Raw genomic sequence first — 21,015 nt, forward strand, 5'->3', positions numbered from 1 at the left:
TCCAGAATGTGCAGATAAATTACTAGATTCATCAACATCATCCAATTAATTGGGTCCTATTTATTACCTCCATATCTTACAAAATGTACAGTTCATTGTTCCTTCACTAAGAAACCATGTGAATCCACATCACGTTAAGAGGAAGCAACACTTTGAATTCACAAGCAAACAATAACATTGCAAGGAGGTCTAATGCTGGGAAATGAATACATGAAGGCTTTCAAATGTGTTCTAACGCTTCTAACAGCCTAGAACACACCACACCTGAAATACTGTGTATTTGTGTAAATGTGAATGGAACCAGCTCTGGAAGCCAGAAGGAGAATGAGGCAGACAGGCCGTCTGTATGGAGGGTCACATGGGTGTGCTGAGTGAGCGTGTATGTGTGTGTGTGTGTGTGTGTGTGTGTGTGTGGAGACATTGGGTGGATGACTGGGCTGAGACGAATGGGCAGCTGTCACGTCCAATGTGTGCCACAGCCAGCGATGACTGTGGTCTGAGTCACTTATGTAAGAGTGGCAGCTGTGCTTGGACCATATCTATCTCTCCTGCACTTCCCCCATGGCTGGAGAGCAGGAGAAAAAGCGAGGAAAAACATAGAAGGAGAAACAGAATCAAAAGAGTGTGTCTAAGAGCCTTCAAAATGCTTCTCAATAACTCATGAAAAGAAAACGTTGGTAAGAGAAAATATAAAGTAACAGAAAGTAAAAGAGAAAAGTCATGAACTACACATGTTTTTGATGCTCTCTGTAGCTCGGGCAAATTCTGAATGATATATTCACAGCAGACATCTGGCTGTGGGCGCTTTGTATTTCACCCTCTAGTGTCTAAGGGCATTTTCTTTATATTTATATATTTAGATATCTTCTTTGCCTTTAAATGCAATTCATCCCCACATGCTTACTCTCCAAATGCTGAGAACAGTCTCAGCTTTCTCTGTAAGACCCAATTTGACATAGAAGCCTGTGAAAAGAGATCATAAGGCCCTAAAATTGAAAAGTTGAAGTCTGATTTCACAAGTTATTCATATCCCTTTTGAAAGCACCCCTCCCATTGTCATTTGCAGTCCACCCCACAAATAAAATGATATCAATAATAAATAGGCACCATTTATGATCCACATTGCAGAAATAAATAGAATGACAAATACAAAACTGAAAGTAAAATATGGTTTAAAAAACAACAAAAAAAAACACTACTTGAAAGAGATGGAGATTAAATGAATGGATATAAAAGGGTAATAGGTAAGAACTAGCAGCTCTTGCCTAATGATAAACAAGAGAGAACGACCAGGAAATCAGGAAATATCTGCAACCCTTTCCTTCCATCAACACATCGCATCCTTAAAATGTAGCCAGTACAGATTGATGCATGCAAATCCTCCCCATCTTTTAATCAATGTAGGCTTTTATACATTGTGACATGCTTAAGCTTAATGTAGGTTTCTGTTGATTATGGCTCTCAAAACATCTGAAAAACCAGAGGTTAAATGGTTGATGAAGAATTTTTTTACTATTATTTGTCTTAATAATCATTTGTGTCATTGGCATCATAACCAACCACCTCTAGCTTATGTAAAGAGGTTCCAATTTTATTTTAAATTAAATAATAATAATAAAAAAATGAATTCTGTTGAAATCTGTTAACCTTCATAAAAAGAGAAATCATTATATGTTGTTGGCATAAAGTGGACTTTAGTGAACGTATTTGTAGACCCCTGCTCTAGCTGTTATCCTACAGTTGGTGCCAAGCTGGATATCTGACATGTAAACTCTGGACAAAAGCCCTCCCACTGAGAGGGTGTGGTGAGGGGCTAAAGTAAACAGCCTTGGCCCTGATTGACCCTGGGTGGACGTGGGTTACTCAACAGCTCTAGGGAGGTAAGGGGTGTGCATGTGTGCCTGGCTGCAGAAAGAGGGACTCCATTCAGCCGTAATAGAGACTGTGTGTGCCAGGCTTAAGCCCCCGCAGTCCCCAGCTGAAGTAGCGCATAGTGAGCAGCTGTGTGTAACGGCCTGTGTAACGGCTTGGTGGGTGGAATTTGCTGAGTCTTTGCTCATGTGGGCGCTACCAACACATGGAAGTGTGTGGAAAAGTGGACAGTGTGAACTGTCTCACTTCCTGCCTGAAGCACAGTTGCCATTGCTCATCTGAGCAGAGAGCACTGAATAATGCCATTTTTCACACTTCTGCCAGTGACATATGACAGAAATGGCCTTAGGGAAGACTCAGTGCCCACGCAGATGGCGTTTCTGCACTGTAGTGTGTTGAAAGATTCTCTCCTGAAGTGTGAAGAACAGAAGAAACAGCTCTTTACTTACCTTGGGAGTTCCCACCTCCTCCTCCATGAGGCTATGTTCAGGTGTGCAGGGGGATTGTGGGAAGGTGTAGGAGTCAGCAGAGGCCTGGGGCACAGCCGAGGTGCGAAGCAGGCGAATGTTCTGAGTGAGGAGACCCACCTGAGGAGCTCCACTACTTGACTGCAACAAAAATAGACAAAGTAGAATATAATCCCAGTGAAAATAACACAGCAAACATGTCAACTTTTTTGATTAACTTGGGTATAATGATGAACAAGAATGTGAAACAAAGGGAAAAGTGTATTAGATTACCTTAACAACAGTCTGCTCTGCAATAGTACTGGGTCTCCGCTGACGGGCATCCAGACGTGGTTCCACAGGGAAACTGCAGCGGTGCGCCTTTAGTCTCTCCACCAGTAGGTAGTAGATAGCAGCAAAGTGGTTGTAGCTTTTATTTTGAAGAGACTGTAACAGATTTTATTTACAATTACCCTAAATATCTGATTTCTGTGTTTTATTATTTATACAGTTTATATATTTTAACTTAACTTATTATTATTATTATTTTAACTTCTTTTAAAATAATAAAATATAAAAAAAGGGAAATAGTATAAATATCACAATTTGTAAGCAGCTATCAACTAAATAGAGTTAGGATTAGTACTTTTTATACTTAAAGGGAACATGTACAATTGTAAAATCTGGTTCTCTCTGGTGTGTTTACTTTCAGAAGCTCAGTGTCTTTTAAGGTGGGAAAATATGTCTGAAAAAAAAGACTAGTTTGTAAATGGCTTAAGTTTCACCCATCTCCTGAATTTGGACACATTTCCACATTAAGTACAAAAATAAGTCAATATTAACCACCTAATGAGCAGAAATAAAACAATATCCTTATCTCAGTTCATGCTTTTCAAAGTCCAGAGTTCTCTCAGTTGTCTAAAAAATTCCAGATGCCTTTTCTCTGCCATGAGCAGAGTGAGAGAAAGCCTAGCATACTGGAGTGAGACACACTTTTTTTTTTTTTTTACCCATATATTGACACCGTGGTCATAAAAACATTAGACAGGTTTTGAGCATGCAAACAGACTGGAGAGCAGCAAATGGTGAGGAAACATCCTCAGAATTTTATAAAAAGTGTTAATTAAAATTTTAAATATTACATTTAAAGTCCTGGTATTGGTGTTAGAATGGTTAGTCAAGGTATTGGTGGTATTGTTGCAGTCCTTGTTGAGTATAAATGTTAATTATCAATGAAGATGTATGACTTTCACACAGAATGAAACATACACTTCAATTTCACTTTCATAACTATGTAACTTGCATATTTGTTTCATAGTAGTGAGGAATAATCTATAGTAGTGGATAGTAAGCCTTTTATTCCTCATTCCAGTATCTTGTAACTTGGTCTGTTTTTATTGTTTTCCACATTACTGAAGTTGGAGGAGGTGGTGGTGGGTGAGGGTTAGATTTATTTTTTACATTGCCACCTCATGCTGTTCAATGCCCAGACTGTACACAGGGCACTTATATATATATATGTTATATTATATATACATTTTGTAGCTCATAGCAGTGGAGTAAGTCTTCAACTCCTCGAGTCTATAATTGCCTGTTTCATCATTTTCCATGTAATAAGTGAAAAATATGCTGGTGAATTTAATGTGAAAATAACTGAAAGATGAGACTGGGGGCTGTTGTAGTAATCCACACAATTTCTGACTCTCTTAATTACTGAACTTAATTTCTTAATTCACTAGTCTGTTGTAATTTTTTCCATTGCAATTACTAAATAATGATCTATGGAATATAAGAGGTCATTGACATTTCTGCAGGTCTTACCTCTATAGTCTTGTGTTGGTCGATGCCCAGGCTGTGCATTAGTCGCAGCACCTGCTCGCTGTACTCTCCCAGACCAGTTTCTCCCTCTGCCTGCCCTGTCAGCTGGTAGAGCATGGGTCTCTGCACTGGGACATCTAGCACCATCCACTTATGCTCCTTTATCTGAGCAACTGACAAACGTTTGGATGGGTCCAGCACCAGCATCCTCCTGATGAGGTGCTCACAATCTGTGGGGAAGGACAAAAAGCTTTATTTAGAATAATTTTGTCATTTTGTTGTTGTTTATTTTAGTAGTATATAACATGAAAATAACAGCACATATTTTATATTCTGTGTAAATTCAATCATGAATGAATGATATACTCCTTTCAATGGAAAATCACAATTCAAAATGCTTTGTAATCTAGGACTAGGATTAATCCCTGTTCATCCCTATATGTTCAAAGGTTTGTAGACACCTCTTCTAATGAGTGAGTACTGCTACTTTAAGGTGCACCCGTTACTGGAACGCTCTGGAATATGACTTCAAGGTCACTGTGACGAATCCCAGTCATAAAGGCCCTGGGTTGGGCTGTGGAGCAATGAAACTCTGTTGTCTGGAGTAATGGAGCATCATCCAATATCACTAAAATGTGCTAAATTGCTGTTTTTGATCCAGAACTAATCACCCATCATCAATACCTGACCTGACAGGACAGCAATAGTGTCCTGTTATTTCATTAGTTTCAACTGAAATGGAGTAAATTCAACAGATAATTAAAATACGTCACAAATAATTATGATAGAAATGTATTCTATGCTATTCCATGTGCCTCAGGGACTGCAGCTGTAACACAAAATACTGCACAAAACATTGTTGTGAAAGGAACCCAAAAGAAAAGGCTAAAGAACATCAGCTCCTCCTCAGCCATGGTACCAATGACTAATTTTACTACAGCAATGAATGGGGGCACCAATGACAGCTTTTATTTTCTGCTTTTTTTTTCTTCTTTTTGCTGACCATTGGAAGCTAAAAGACTTGCTTGGCTCACAGAGTAATTCAGAAAATGGGAGAGGAAGAGAGAAGCAGAGCGGGAGAGTTACAAAAGGGAAGATAAATAGCGAGGAAGTGCTACAAAGGAGACAAACAAGAAGCACTTTCTGTGGTACTGATAAAAAGGTCACAGTTAACAGTCGCCCTGGCCTGAAGGAACCAGTGTGTGTGTGTGTGTGTGTGTGTGTGTGTGTGTGTTTTGCTGTGTATTTAACACTGAGCAACACAAAAGCATCAGTATGTACCATGGCCAGACTGTGTGAAGTGCAGCTGGGAGAATCCTGACAAACTTGTGTCTGTATATATATATATATATATATATATATATATATATATATATATATATGAGATTATGTGTACAGATTATTAGTACAGTGTAAACTACACATTGTTCCTGTGACGGACTGGTGTCCTGTTCAGGGTGTGTTTCTGCCTTGTGACTGACCATTCTGGGTATGCTCGGGACACTGCTAGCCTGAATAGGATGACTGAATGAAAACTACACATGTGTAACCACACTTGCCTCAGACTGTGTTTGCTCATTATGTAATCTCAATTAATAAACAGATACTTATGGTCTTAAATCTGACTTGAAGCTATTGTAAACTAAGCACATCCATGACCAAGTAACATCTTTAGAAATCTGTACTGATGTGTCAAGTAACTTAAAACTATTCCTCTGTGACAGCACTGAACTATTCCCCTCCCTGAATATTCAGAGTATTGATGCAGTAAAAACCCCCTTTTTTTCAAACTTTAGTTGAAGAGAAGATTAAAGATGGCAGCTGCTTCTGTTCTTTGCTGTGCAGTGTACTTTCTGCCTATTTTTAGAGATAACAATATGTCAGACTGTCAGAAACCTCATGAAAAAGTCTGATGGAGATCACTAAATAAACTTATTTGGTATGCAATCTACCCCTTGCCATGATCACAGTAATGCACAGCTTTTGATTGCTTAGATGTACTTTTGATGCACTGTTGTCTATAAATGTGGAGAAATGCCAGGAAATTCTGGAGGATCAGATTCAGCTTAGTATTTTAGCTGTGCAACTTTCAGCTTTACTACATGAAGCAACCATGGGCTTGGGAGAGGAGACGGCTTGGGACTAGGCCTGACACAATAGGCCTTTCCTGTGGTCGAGACACTGGCCCAGAAATAATTGCGATAAACAAAACTACTGTTATTTTAAGACAATTTTATGCCACTGAAATAATGTAAAAATAATAGCATAATAATACAATGACATCCCTTTAAAGAGCAATGTACTTTTAGTATATTATCCTATATATTCTGACATTGGAACTGGAATATTAAAATATATCTAATTATACAAAATAAATAAAATAAAACTACTGTTTTCAAATCAACTGACATAATGTCCCCAGAACAGAACAAATAGAGCAAGCGGCTAAAATACAAGTAAATTTCATTATTTTACAAACAAACAGGCCAGTAAACACATTTGGCATTACTGAGGTCAGCAAAACGTATTGAAATAATATCTATATATTGCATGATAAGTCGGCTATGTCATTATTGTGACATAACATTCCTGGACTGCTAGGAAAAAAGTGGGGGTGAAGGAATAATGGTTTCTCCTTCCTCAAACTGGCTGTAGTGAGTTGAGCAAAGCACCTAAGCCCCAAATGCTCCTGCCTGTTTGTGTGTGTGTGTGTGTGTGTGTATGTGTGTCCAATGCTGTGGATGGGGTAAATGCAGAGCAACAATTTTGTTGTACTCCTGTGCAAAGTCGATAAAAGCTTTCACATTTGTCCGTTGGTATAGATAAGAGTATACAGTATCATACAGTGTCAGAAAGGTCAAAAGCATGTCTTAAATTAGATTACATAACAAACGGACAGAGCTTAAGGGCAAGTGTGTAATAGTTTAGGCATGCAGTTTGCCACGGATATACATAAGCTTCCATTGGTTGTTAGGTACACTCTGAATTTGCCTTAATGCTCTGTGCTCTCTCTCTCTCGTATGTCTCCTCGTGTCCCTTTTTCTGCTACAAGAGCTCCTTCTGTGCCTGAAAATGTTTAAGGCAAAAAAAAAATGGCAGTGTGGAACTGGAGCTACTTGATTCCAGACCCTTGTACTAAAGTGGAATGACCAAACGCTTAAAACATCCAACGCCAAACTCCTTCACAGTCTCTCTCTCTCTCTCTCTCTCTCTCTCTCTCTCTCTCTCTCTCTCTCTCTCTCTACCTATGAACACGAGAGAAGTCTGGACACAGCTTACATAAGAATTTGGACATGGTTCCTTTAGGAACCTTTTGTAAGTCTTAAAATTATGAGTCCTGACAGACAGAAACAGACATTACGAGCTGTAACAAAATGGGAGAAAATGCTGAAAACAAACATAAAAGCTTGTTCACCCTGTTGAGGATCAAGTGGATAGTGTGCAGTGTAGTAGAGGAGCTGTAAGCGAGTGTGTGAGGTGGAATGTGTTCACTCCATGGGGATGCAGTCCTGTGCGATGAGGACATGCAGGGAGGAAATGTAAAGGAAAAGCACACTCTGTTCTTTTCATTCAGGGAAAAGTTCATGTTGCGCGAGTTTGGGGAGGGGGGCAAACAGTTGTTGGGGCTGGAGCAATCTCACTAGTTTCAAGGTCCTTGACAAAGCTCCCCCCAATATAATCAGAAAGTGTCCTGGAAAGAGCCCCTGTATGGGATTAGGTAACTTGACATTTTCACTCTTGCGTCAAGAACACTTTCTTTCCCTTTTTTTCTCAGAGCCGCTTGCCAAAGTTACCCTGCAGGCCATACAGATGTCTAAAGTGCCTTGCCTCGTGTCCTTTGCCCCTTTCCCTTATCTCACTCTGTCACAACCTGCCCATTCATGTCTGGCGTGATCCGGCCTTGTATGAGGATTTGAAGAAAATGTGTTTTTCCCATCACTGAGGGTTGAGCCTCCATCCAAAGGTTTGCTGCTTGTAGCTCACAGGGCCCCAGGCTAACTGTGCTGTTCCATTTACCTTAAAAGAGCACAGGGATGCACATCCAGGGGCCAGGCACTGGAATGTTCTCATTTATTCAGCTTGGAGCTGGGCAAGAACAAACTACAATCTACACTCCAGAAATTACAATTTCTTGGTAAGCTGGATAACAAAAAGTTGGAGACAGGTCCAGCAGGTCCCTTACCTTTTGAAGGCACAGACTTAAAATAAGAACTGCTGTTAAAATAGCTGGGCTGTATGGATGTCCCCACTGGGCTGTAAAAGATTCTGTCTGTGGAATTGGAGCTTTATATTCACTACCATGTTGTCTATCACCTTATAAAAGAAGCATGATTTTACCATTTGGTGCACTGTAATAAATTTAAATGATATGTACAAAAAGGTTTTACAACTGACGCACGGTCCATTGTTTATTCACAACTATATAAAATATCTCACTGGGAAATGTAAAAGTGGAAAATATGATAATGAAGATTTAATATTTTTGGTCCTTTTTAGCCTTTACTCTACATTACATCAAGTAATGACTTAAGCTGCTGTTGATGTAATGCGATGACTAGACTTGATGATGCAGGACATTACAGAAAATTAAATCATGCTGAGTAATATAACCAATAAATTAAGGTATTTGAATCACAAGCAACTTTTTTTTTGAGTGTGTTCCCACTCTGTTTCCAGTTAGAGAAAAGGGGGCAGTGCATTTGGCATTCTTTACTTGGTACAATGAAAATGTATCCTATATACAACAAAAGTGATGTTTGTGATCTCAATCCAGTGCACTTTTCCAAAAATTCTGAGAATATTTCCTCACCATTTGCTAGTTGCTGTCTGTTTGCATGCTGGAAAACTGCTGATGTTAATCATCGCTGTGCAATCAAAAACATGTATGTCCCAAAATAGCAACTTTACAGGAGAAAAAAAGTTTCTTAAATATCAATAGGAGTCAATGTAATAAATTGAATTTTGAAGCATTTCTATTGATCCACGCATCATGACATTTTCACAGAGTGTGAAGGACAGGGGCAGTATTCAAATGATGTAGTAAAATAAGAATTAAAATAAATGTTAAAAATAAATTAAAATAAATGTTAAAATAAACATTTTAGCCTGTGTTTATTTGTAACATATACCCAAGTAACATTGCTTAAGTATTTAGTAAAAAGAAGATAAATTGATGAGAATTAAATATTCATTGATTTATTCACTGTCTAACTAGAGTGACTCAGTAAACTATCTTATTTGTATGGCTGGACAATATGGCCAAAATTCATATCACAATACATTTCTTAATTAAAACTGATACAATATAATTCAGATATAATAATGCTTCCAAGAACAAAAAACTTCCAAAAACAAACAAGGAACATGACATCACCACCAAACATAAACCTCTTGGCTTTGTCAATATCAATATTTTTAAACTAATTTTCAAATTGAACTGACGGCAGCTCCCTGCAATGAACATCAGTCTGTGACGCTGTAAATAACGTATATTGATATAATGAAATCATATAGTTGTTGAAACATTTCATATTGTGTTATATATATATATAAAATTACTGACCAGCTCTAATAAGGTTAGTTATGTTTAGATATTAAACAAATGATGTTGACAAATGTTATGCCCAGTGACAACCAATAAGACAAGTTCAATTCCTCAATGAAGAGTAACAACGAGGAGGTCTCTGTCAGTACAGGTGCCTTAGTCTGCTACCAATTCTGCCTCCAGTTGGTGCTGAGCTCCATCCAAATTAATTCAGAACCACCTGCATCATCAAGTCTCACCTTCCGTCATGAAGTATGGGATTCGGAAGCGGCCTTCCAACACCCGCTGCCTCAACACAGGTAAAGAGGGACCATCGAAAGGCAAGGCACCACACACCAGCACATACAGGACCACTCCCATGCTCTGCAAGAACATGCACACATACAAACACAGTGAGAAAAATCATAGACATTGTGTAACTGAATTAATTCAGCAGAAATGATGAGCTCTGAGGGTCAAGGTACAGGTGCTCTGACTGTAAGCCAGCAAACAGAAGCTGTGGAGCAGCTCACGTGACACCATCTCTATCGCTCTCACGCACAGCGGGAGCTGTTTGGTTTACAGGCTGACGTCAGGCAAGGTCAAAAGGTCGGAAAGGAGCTTGCACAAACAGCCTGTCAGCTGACTAACGAACCATTCAGCATCAAAACCAGGACAAACAGTGGGCAGCCACAGGATGCAACCCTGCTGTCTTGTGACTTGGTTGTTGTTTAGAAGGTGAGAGCCTTACCCAGATGTCTAGCTGCGGGCCTTCGTATTGCTGTCCTTCAAACACTTCAGGCGCTGCGTAAGGTGGACTGCCGCACCACGTGGCCAGCGGCTCTCCTGTCTGGAAGAAGTTAGCAAACCCAAAATCTGCAAGAAAGAAAGAGAGTGATTGAATGTTGGTAGGTAAATTTTAGAGATAAATAGAAACTAACCTGATCTATCAGAACATAAGCAAAAAACCAACCAAGATGGGTCAAAGTAGATTTTTTATATTTAATTCAATATTTTAAATTAATCAAAGTATTAAGTATCGAATATTAGTCAACTAAGCATCAATCCACAGAGGAAAGAGGAACAGCTAAATAAAATGTGACCGTGATGCGATAAATTTTGTTGTAGTTAAAGTAAATAAGAAAAGGACCTATATAAATCAGCTTTAATAGCACTGAAGGTATAAACCCTGAGAACTCTTAAGTTCAGCTCTCCCACCTCCTCATTCCAATCTAACCTCGGTAATGAATGAGGATGACTAAGATTACAAGATGCTATGTTGGACTTTGAAGGATGGGGAGGTGGGGAATTAGAATCCTGACTCACAGGAAGCCCACCCTGATGGACAGCAGCCTGCATCACAGCAGTGTGTGTCTCTCTGTGTGTGTGCCTGAGATAGTGAGGAAGTGGGGAGAGATAATAGATTTACACCTGTGTGCCATCATCCTGCCACACCAATTAAACTCTGACATCTGCTCATTCAGTCTCATGTCCTCTCTCTGGCTTTCAGCACCAAGCACATTACAAACGCGTCACATCTGACCTTCAGTAGAAGGTCCTGTTTTCATTCCTGTTTTTCTCTCAAAGCTGCACTGCACCAAGCCGTACTTCTGTTGAAATAATATTTAGTTTTCAAAACACCTTCAATGTCAGGTGGTTATTTAAGGTGCACCCGTTTCTGATAAAGGTTTTTAGTTGTGTGCACTCTGTTTTTGCATTCTCAATAGGAATGCATGAAAGGAAATAGGATGAGCCTTAAGGTCACCATGCCCAGTGCCAAGAGCGAACTTGAGGGGTATAAAAACCCTGAAGCACTGCAATATCCAGCCATGGAACTACATTCACTGGACAAATGGGAGCACCATCCAATACGTTTGGGATATGCTGATGTGGGGTTTCTCCTCCAGAACTAATCAACCAACATTAGCACCTGCCCACATGTACTGTATATTAATGTGTCTGAATGCAATCAAAACCACACATCAAATGTTTCATTGTCTAGTGTGAGAGTAGAGGTTGTAAGTGTATCAAGCATGGACAAACTCTCTGTTAATACCCTTCATTTCAGAAGAAATTTGTAAAATAAATCACCACATAAAAGCACCCTGTCCAGTGGATTGGGAGGCTTCATGCTATGCTAAGTTGCTTGGCATGGGCCATGTTATGTACATATGGCATACTATACACAGATGGCGTATATCACACCATGATATCAACAGAGAATGAAGAAGCCACTCTACAGAAAAGCTACACAACCATGCCTTGAGTGTGTGTGTGGAGAGCTTTTTCAAAAGTTCCAAAGAGGATTGAGCCTCTGCAACCTCACTGCAAAAGAGTGGCTGGGGTTTAACACGGTCAGACAAGCTGGGCAAAGGGCTTGTAGATTAGATACAGTGATTGTTCCTGCCAGAACAGTGCAGCAAGGTTGCCCAATATGGCTGCAAACAGAGCAAGGACTATTCAAATAAAAAATTCCCATACTACTCACACTTTTGGCTCTATTTCACATTGCAAATACACCCCTTGTCCATTTTATCAGCTCCACTGACCATACAGGAGCACTTTGTTGGTCTACAATTACAGAGTGTAGTCCATCTGTTTCTCTGCATGCTTATCCCAAAGTTCAGGACCACCATAGATCAGGTATGTTTTGAGTGGTTGATCATTCTCAGTGCTGCAGTGACATGGTGGTGGTGTGATATTGTGTGTTGTGTTGGTGCGACTGGATCAGACACAGCATTGCTGATAGAACTTTTAAACACCTCAGTGTCACTGCTGGACTGAGAATAGTCCACCAACCAAAATTATCCAGCCGACAGCATCCCGTGTCAACTGATGAAGGACTAGAGGACGACTAACACAAACTGTGCAGTGACAGATCAGCTGCTGTCTTTATATATATATATATATATATATATATATATCTCAGTATATATATGTATATATACATACATATATACTATACTGACTTTATATCTAAAAGGTGGCCCAACAAGATAGGTGTGTCTAACAGAGGTGACAGAGCAGACACAGTTTTTAAAAACCACAATTCTGGATTTAATCAAATTCATACAATGACTAGGCTGTACACCCGTATGATTAACTTTGAAAAATACATTTATTCATTTTTTTTATAATGCATATTTTATTATAATGTTGATTACTTCTTTGGGAACTAAGCATTTTGCACAGATGTGAAGCTTGAGTCACACTATGTATCCTTATTAATTTTGCCAACCCCCCTGAGGCACATAATGTTGAATACTTAATTTGACGGCCACTCTTTCTAATATAATGTATTTCTCTATGGATTAGTAACATGAAGTGGGATTTGGAGTTACTGTGTTAGAACAGTGCGAATATGTATGTGAGGATGCATATTATTTTAGAATGACCTAGATTTGAATGTTCTCAAAAGCAGCTGGGCTGCTGGTTTATTTATCTTTTCAGATCTTTAGGAACGACTCTCCTGGTGTGCAGTCTGATAACCATTATTTTTCTCTGACATCCATTACTTTTCAGCAAGTATGTACACTGCAATGTCTCGGGTTACATTCTGCCCCTCCCATTTCCTGTGTAGGACGAGTGATTTATAAAGGTAGCTTCAGACGCAGGAGGTCAAAAGATGAATGAGACGTCTGCACTGCGATTTCATCTCATTTCCAGTGAGTAATGGAAAAGCGGGCTGAAGCCGGGATGTGGAATGATGAAGGGATAATGCGAAGGGGAGGTGAGAGTTATTGCAGCTTGAAAGAAAGCTCAAAGGCTTAGAAAAAAGAGAGAAAACATCTGAGATATGAGAGGCAGCAGGAATACTGAGGGCTCCTCAAATGGGTTGACCCACTTCACAAGCTGAATGCTGAGCAGCAGGGATTGACGTCAATGCTGCAGCCTGCCCAGAGGCTGACATTGCAGGGGTGAGTCCCTGAACACTCCATATACCGGAATCGCTCAATCTCGCCTCTAACTCCTGTGCTTATTAAAGGGGCGCCTCGTAACAGCGTCTCGTACAACACAACAGCCAAGTTACTCTCTGGCTCCAACAAAAGCCCATACAGAGGTCAGCTGGAGTTTTCATAATGGATGCACTTGGCCTGGCCATCATTCCATGTGCTGGGTTCACAATGACTCTTTGCATAGTGTAAGCATGGTTTGATTGTGTAAGTCTCTTGGGATCCTATCATGAAAAGTTTCTGTGCTCTTTCCCAACCGTCCAATGTCCACTATGCATCTCCCACTTCTGCTCGTTTGCTCAAGAGCGTGACCCAATCTAGTGTTGATCAGAGGTAGTTTAAGCAAATGGACACATCTAAATGACAGAATGATTGGGAAATACATGAGGCTCTGGTTTACACATGCTCCATAAAAAATAAAAACCTCCTATAAAATTCAGAAAATGTTTCCTCGCCATTTGCCAACTCTACGGTCTGTTTGTGTATTTGTCCGCAGCTCTGGTATTTGTCCGCAACCCTAGTTCGGTAAATGGATTCTCAGTCCGAAATGGCTCAGGCCTGTGCATCGCTGGCTGAGCCATAGAAAATTAACCAAGCAGGTCTAGAAGTCTATCGATGTCAAAGGAAAACTTGTGCAACATAATTTTCTGATGGAAGGAGAAATTATCCCTACAGTACGGAAAAGAGCAGTAATGAGTTTAGGCAGATGGTATAGTGCAGCAATAAACAATACCAAACCAATTGGTGGACTAAAAGTTGAACTGGTGAAGGCTATTAGTAGCATTGATAGATTGTTTGCTGGGGAAGTTGAAATTGTGGTGTCTGCAGTTTGGCTTATTCGTATTAGGTGGCCACTGACAGTTTATGATGTTCAATCCCAGGATGGAAAGGGTTATGAACAAGGCCATAAGGAAGTGGCAAGGGGTGCTGCAGTGTTTAAGTAGCATGGCATGGTATGGGAGAGGGGTACTGGAGTTACCACTCACAAGTTTAGTTGATGAATTTAAATGTGCAAAGGTGAGTCGTGAGATGATGGGTTGGTCTAGGATGCCAGACTTCATTTTTAAGACTTCTGGAGCTGTCATGGGCTTAATTCAGCAAAACGCCAACGAGAGGAGGTGCCTACCTGATGACCCCTGTGAAGAGCTAGTGATACAGTGGGTGGTTTGGGTACTCATGGGCTGGACTCAATGAGTAACCGTAGTTAAGGATAGCCGGTTGCTAATCAGATCATAAACAGCCACAATAACCTTAGTGTTGAGGTGTAGGATTCAACAGGAATTTTGTGGCTTCAGGTAGGAAGAGCGGTGGGCCTTATGTGAAGCTCTAATGAATTGGCATAGGCTATTTTACATCTTATCTTGTGCATGATTATAATTACAAACAGTGTTTAAAAACTGACACACAAAATAAACTTCAGGCACCAACAAGCTACCATTGGTTTCCACCTTTCCAGTGGAGCTTCTGAAAGAAAAGGAGAGGTTAATTGTTTTGCTGTGAGAACACAAATTTTTCAGAATGGTTCAAACAAAGTCATCCAGAATAGTCTGATTGTGAAAATCTCCTTCAGTCTCGTGAGGGAAATATAAAGCAGTGCGCCCCAATCACACTTAAAAATGATGGTTCCCCAAGGGTTTTTTAGTAAAGAAAATGGTTCTATATAGAACTCTGAACACTCGAACCTTGTATGATAAAAGGTTTCTTTGCATTGTGAAAGTGTTCTTCAGATTGATGGAGAATATGCTATAGGTGGTTCTATATAGAACCTATTAGAAAAGGGTTCTATATGGCACAAAAAGGGTTCTTCTATTGTTCCGAGGTCAAGTTTGTACACAGTAATTCTAAAAAAAAATAAAACAAAATAGACACCACAAAAATTTTATTTAAATTATATTGCTTCCTTTTAATGATGACCACAGTGGGTGGTACATAGTCAATGATTATGAAACACTAAAACTGTGTCAGCATGTCCGGGGTGTCTATTTCTAAATTTAATCTCCCTCACCCTCAGTCCTACACAGACATGTCACTCTTTCAAGACAAAGATAAAAGGCTACCCCACTTATGTGACCTTTTTCTTAGTGACCATGCCTCTAGCTGACTTCTGAGGGCTTGGTAAAACATCAGAGAGAGGGCCAAATGAGATGGGACCTTTGGGAGGACCTGGTAGAACACTCCCCTCTGGGGATAGACCCTGTAACTTTAATGGGATAAAACATCAGGGCCATGGGCGCACAACTTCAGGAAGCAGACTGAAGACCTGAGAGGGTTATGTAAGGCAATAGGACTGTCACTATTGACAGAGTGAGATACTGGTCATTTGAATGATTAACTGAGTAATCAGAATTATTGTATTTTACTATATTTTCCCTAATTTATTTATTGCCAATTCCACCTAATAGCTAGTCCTCTGATCATTTCACAAAGCTACCGAGCTAGAAGGGCAAGGCCTAACAAACACTTCCACAGAAGAAGATTTCAAATGATAGTAACTTAATTGTTAGAGGTTGACTAAGCAAGGATCCAGAGAAATTTCAGCTTCATTGATTGCTACTTGAAATTCAGTGTGAGAGGGCAGTGATGTCAGATTCAATGCACAAATGAGGTTGGTTGGATTTCTAACATCAGAAATTTTGGTTGCTGTTCTTGCAGTGGAGGGTCTCATAAGCCCATTTACATGCTCAACTCAAGCTGAAATTTTTTTTGGATTGCGTACCTTATGGCCTAACGTTGTGGACATCTTCTATGCAGTGTAAAGTATGGAACTAATTTATACACATTATGCTTTCTCAACATCTCTGATATTACAGTTGAGGTTGCCGTACTGTACTCTATGGAGAGCTTGCAGACTGATAGAAATTTGAATGGGCACTGGCCTCACTTGACAAATTCTAACGTGCAGATGCCATCCATGCATAAGATTTCTGCCTAGTGTTAGACACTCAGGATTCCCTGAGGAATCCAATGTTCTCCTAAAAAAGAATAACTTGAAATTAAAAGCCTTTTTGATTGGAAATGACATAAATGTGGTGCACTGTATGAGAATAAACAAATGAAAACATCTATGATGTTTTCACAATATTGAAGCTTTCAAAGCTTCCAAATACTCCCCTTGTAAAAAGAAATCTCAGAATCCTTTAGCCTCATTAAAAGATACATAAAAAACAAGAAAGGAAGTTTAATCAAGTCCTTGCGGACTCTTGTCACAGCCTGAGAGTGTGGTCATGTGTGCCGGAAAACCATGAGGGTAGAACAAACCACTTCTGATTAAGCAGAATTACGGTAATATTCAGTGTGGCATACATGTTCAAAACAAATGTTCACTGAAACATAATTAGTGTGCAAGTCTCTCTTTTACACTTGTCAGTAAAGCTTGTTTACCCGTAATTCTCTTAAAGCATTGGCTATGAACACCTCAGAGATAAGAGCAAATGTTGTTTGTGGAGGGCATCCTTTTGTCCAGCCTCAGCACAGGACGTGCCCTCCACTGCCATTCATTACCTCCAGCATATATCCAATCTTGTTTTCTTGGAGCTCTGCTTCCTAATCAAAACACACCTACTCATCAGGTCTACAGGCGGCGGATTTGATTAAATTACGTCTTCTTTCACTCATCTTGTAGTCAAGTAATGTCTCTCTTGAACCAGGCCAGTACCTGGAACCAGCACTTGTACCATATCATTATCCCTCACCACACGCCTCAGTACGGACAACCGCTCATATTAATAACAGGGACATATTCTTAGTGCATATATATATATGCCTGGAGGAGCCTTGATACTTACTGCCAGTGCCAGGGAGCAGTGTTCTAACTGGCCAGATAGGATTCATGACCTGCTGATGTCACTTGATACACAGCCGAGGATGAAGTCAGTGATGAGGGTTATAATCAGCCAAGGGGTATAGCTCAAAACACCCACGCACGTAGATCACAGGCAAAGGAGGATGATATGACTGAGCACAGGCTACACTGTACACAAGGGTGTGGAACTAATACCACAGATATACTCTTCCACACAGCCACATAGTCACGCTGTGGTTGACACATCATCATTCTCATAATAAAAAAGCTTTTATGGTGTTTGACATGCTTCCCTGGTGAAACTGCAGAGTGTCATATTTGCTGTATAATTTCATAACAGAAATGTAATAATTATTTTATTCAGTTTAGCCAGTGTGTAACTTACACATACTCACATGCCCCACAAAATTCACTACAGCCACACCTGGTTTGGAATCAGCCCTACCCTAATCCTTTTGCCTGCGTAGGTGGAGTAATCCTGTGCATGTCTAGTGCTCTCTTTAATTCATCTGCAGCTATGAAGCACAGATACAGTGATGCTTGTTTACCTGCAATCTTGATGTTCATGTGTCCGTCCAGCAGCAAGTTCTCTGCTTTCAGGTCCCGGTGCACTACATTACGGTTGTGGCAGTACTCTACTGCAGACAGAATCTGCCAGAACTTGCGTCGGGCTTCTGGCTCGCTAAGTCGGCCGTGTTTGGCCAGGTAGTCTGCAAAACACACCAGAAAGGATTGTAAATATCAACAATAATCTGCATTATAGTACTTATCTATCATGAACACTGTTTTATGTTATGCATTCATAAAACTAACCAGAAGTGAGGTGTACAAATAAGTGTTTTTTGTGTAACATGTTAATGTAATTTAAAACTCAATCATTCCCCGTTCTTTCGACATTTTATGGTAGCTGTTGTGTAGTATTAAAAATCAGGATTGATATTTATTTAACAAACAATATTAAGTAGGTGAAATGGCAAATGAGCAGAATTTATTTATCACTGCATTCGCTGTGACTTAAATCAATGAAGAAGTGCTGCAAAAGCATGTGCATCGATTTGTTCTGTTCTTCTGTATAATATTGTATCTAAAAGTATGTGTGAATTTTGGCTTAGACCATTAGAGGGTGGTGATTTTGATGTTAGTGATTGTGAAGGTAGCGTATTAATAATTTTTAATAAAATGAACATGGTCTTATTTAATAATATACAACAGTCACCATAAAATGACAAAATGGCTAGAGAATGTTTGAATATTTAATTACACAAAAACTAATTTGCACACTCAATAAATGCATTAGAAAATCATAAAATAATGTACCTGTATATTGTAAGTGTAAGCATTCAAAAAATTCATAAATGGGTTCTATAAAATATATTGGTTTCTGAATTAAATAGAAAACAAACAAACAACTGCCATATATTAATATGCCAATTTAAGGTTTTGAAAAATAAATATTTTGTTAAAATAAAAGTTTATAATAATGTACCACTCCAGCGCAATCACCAGATGGGTCTCTCCACTCCAGAAAACACGGTTCCAGAGCTATTTGTGTTCCAGTGCTGTCATAACATAATGGTGTACCTCACCAAAAATGTTCACTGTATGTACTCAATATACAAACTGAAACGTAATCCCTCTGTTCCATCGCTGTTCTGAATGTTCTAAAGATCTGACTTCTACTCATGATTCACAAAACCCAGTGTTACTTCATAAAAAGAAGAAAAGGGAACATTAAGCCACAGCCACCTGCTGTTCCCCAGAGACGAGTGCTGGTTATGGAGGTGGTGCTGTTGGTGGTGGAGAGCGATGAGCTGCAGTAGGGAGGCCCTGTGGTGTGGGTGCAGGGTAAACATCCCTCTGGATGGTGCAATCATGCGGTCACCACACCCAGGAGTGCTGGGTCAGCCCCTGGCCCTCGGCCCAGGGCCAAACCTGCAGCCCTCACACATTCCAGCTGTGTACCCGCCCCGGAGCTCCGGCTGGACACTGGCACCAGGGCAGTGCAACAGGGCGTCATTCTCCACGAGAGCTGTTTCTAAAACAACAGTCATGGTGGACACAATAAATACGATTCAGGGCCTCCATTGCGGTCTCAGCCATAATATTTACCCAGAAAGCCATAAATCCAGCCTTAGCCAACGTGCGAGAGGGGACAGGATTGCGGGCGGTTGAGAAAGCCACATTGGGCCAGTCCCAATGTGTTTAAAAATGTGGGCAAAGCATGTTTGCAGGCGCATGCTGTGCCACAGTGCAGCAACCTCACCACCACCTCCTCTACGGCACGAGACAACAGGACAAACATGACAAAGCAGAAAAAGAGCAGATCTCCTAGACCACGTCATAAAGTCATAAAGTAGGATTGTGTGAAGTGTTTACATTTGTTAACTGATAGATGAATGTAACATAAATAGATATAACCATGCTTGCATCATTCATTTTAATGACCATTTTATAGCCATTATAATTTCTTTACAGAAAATGCAGAAAATGTGGCAGATGGTCACATTACTGGCTCTTTAGTGGACCAATTAAATTGTTCCATCTAAAGTATACAAGGAAACTAATTAGTTTTTAATAATTATGTCACAGCATTTTTATACAGGTGTAGCAGCAGAATTCAAATCCCACACAAATACACATGTCTGATTCATTCATTGTCATTGTCCTCATAAAACTGCTACACATCGCCCATAGCGCAAACTGACTGACTGCATATCACATACTTGCTGGTAGAGGTGGGTGATACAACTCTAAAATGATATCATGATATTTCAATTACAGTGTATTTTTGCACTACTCTTGGTGATATGACATTTTATTTTATTAATTTCAAGAACACACCTTTGCCACAAAATTAATGTTAAAGCTCTATTTTAGTATAAATGTAACAGTTTTAAACTTTCAGTAGAGCCCAAGTTATTGATTTTATATGAAATAAAATATATAACAAATAAATCACAAAATATACCACAAAACTGAAAACATATAAACAGCAAACATAAAAAATACACAAAAAATACCCTTAAACTTCACAGTAAATAACAAAACATACAAAATAGATGCTATGCTTTGTCCGTGTAGTCTGTCTGCTTGGGTTAGAGCTCACATTGCCTAGTCAGATCTCCTTGCGGAATTTTTCACTTTCCTTGTGTTCAACTGGGTGCTTCTGTTTTGTGGTGGTGAAACAGATTAGCTGTGTTTCCTGGTTTTGTTGTTAAAGGCTTCTTGCATATCTTACATTTTACTGTGGTTTGTTGTACATCTGATATTTTGTAACCAGACCACTTCCACACTACTGAAGTTCCACACTACTTTTTGTAAAAAACGTCTCCACCGCATAGCCCCTTTCCAATGAGTCTAAATGACTCACGGAATGAATGTACGCCACACTATGCATAACTGCAGGACAATTACATAAAAATGTCAGAATATTGCTATTATCAAAAAGTTTTCACTTGTATTAAAAATTATACTGATATTATCATGAGCGTTACGGAATGGCACAGCCCTACTTGCAGAGTAATTCTGCTAATTCCAATCCTGGCTGATTCTGATTGTGGCTCCCTGTACTGTTTACTTAAATCCTCGATATTGTAGACC

At 39.7% G+C, this 21,015-nt stretch overlaps 1 protein-coding gene across 1 annotated transcript in view; it reads right to left on the reverse strand.

The window, feature by feature from the left end:
* Nucleotides 1–21,015, reverse strand: part of sik2b (salt-inducible kinase 2b) — a 46,678-nt gene that overhangs the window by 10,100 nt on the left and 15,563 nt on the right. Inside the window, exons 4-9 of the mRNA XM_066662744.1 lie at nucleotides 17,964–18,125; nucleotides 10,412–10,536; nucleotides 9,921–10,044; nucleotides 4,140–4,366; nucleotides 2,613–2,765; nucleotides 2,322–2,480 (exon numbers count right to left, since the gene is read on the reverse strand). Coding sequence (XP_066518841.1) covers nucleotides 2,322–2,480; nucleotides 2,613–2,765; nucleotides 4,140–4,366; nucleotides 9,921–10,044; nucleotides 10,412–10,536; nucleotides 17,964–18,125 — 950 coding nt within the window. The remainder of the gene's footprint in view (nucleotides 1–2,321; nucleotides 2,481–2,612; nucleotides 2,766–4,139; nucleotides 4,367–9,920; nucleotides 10,045–10,411; nucleotides 10,537–17,963; nucleotides 18,126–21,015) is intronic.

The sequence above is a fragment of the Hoplias malabaricus genome, chromosome 1, assembly GCF_029633855.1.
Source record: "Hoplias malabaricus isolate fHopMal1 chromosome 1, fHopMal1.hap1, whole genome shotgun sequence".
NCBI classification, from domain to species: Eukaryota; Metazoa; Chordata; class Actinopteri; order Characiformes; family Erythrinidae; genus Hoplias; species Hoplias malabaricus.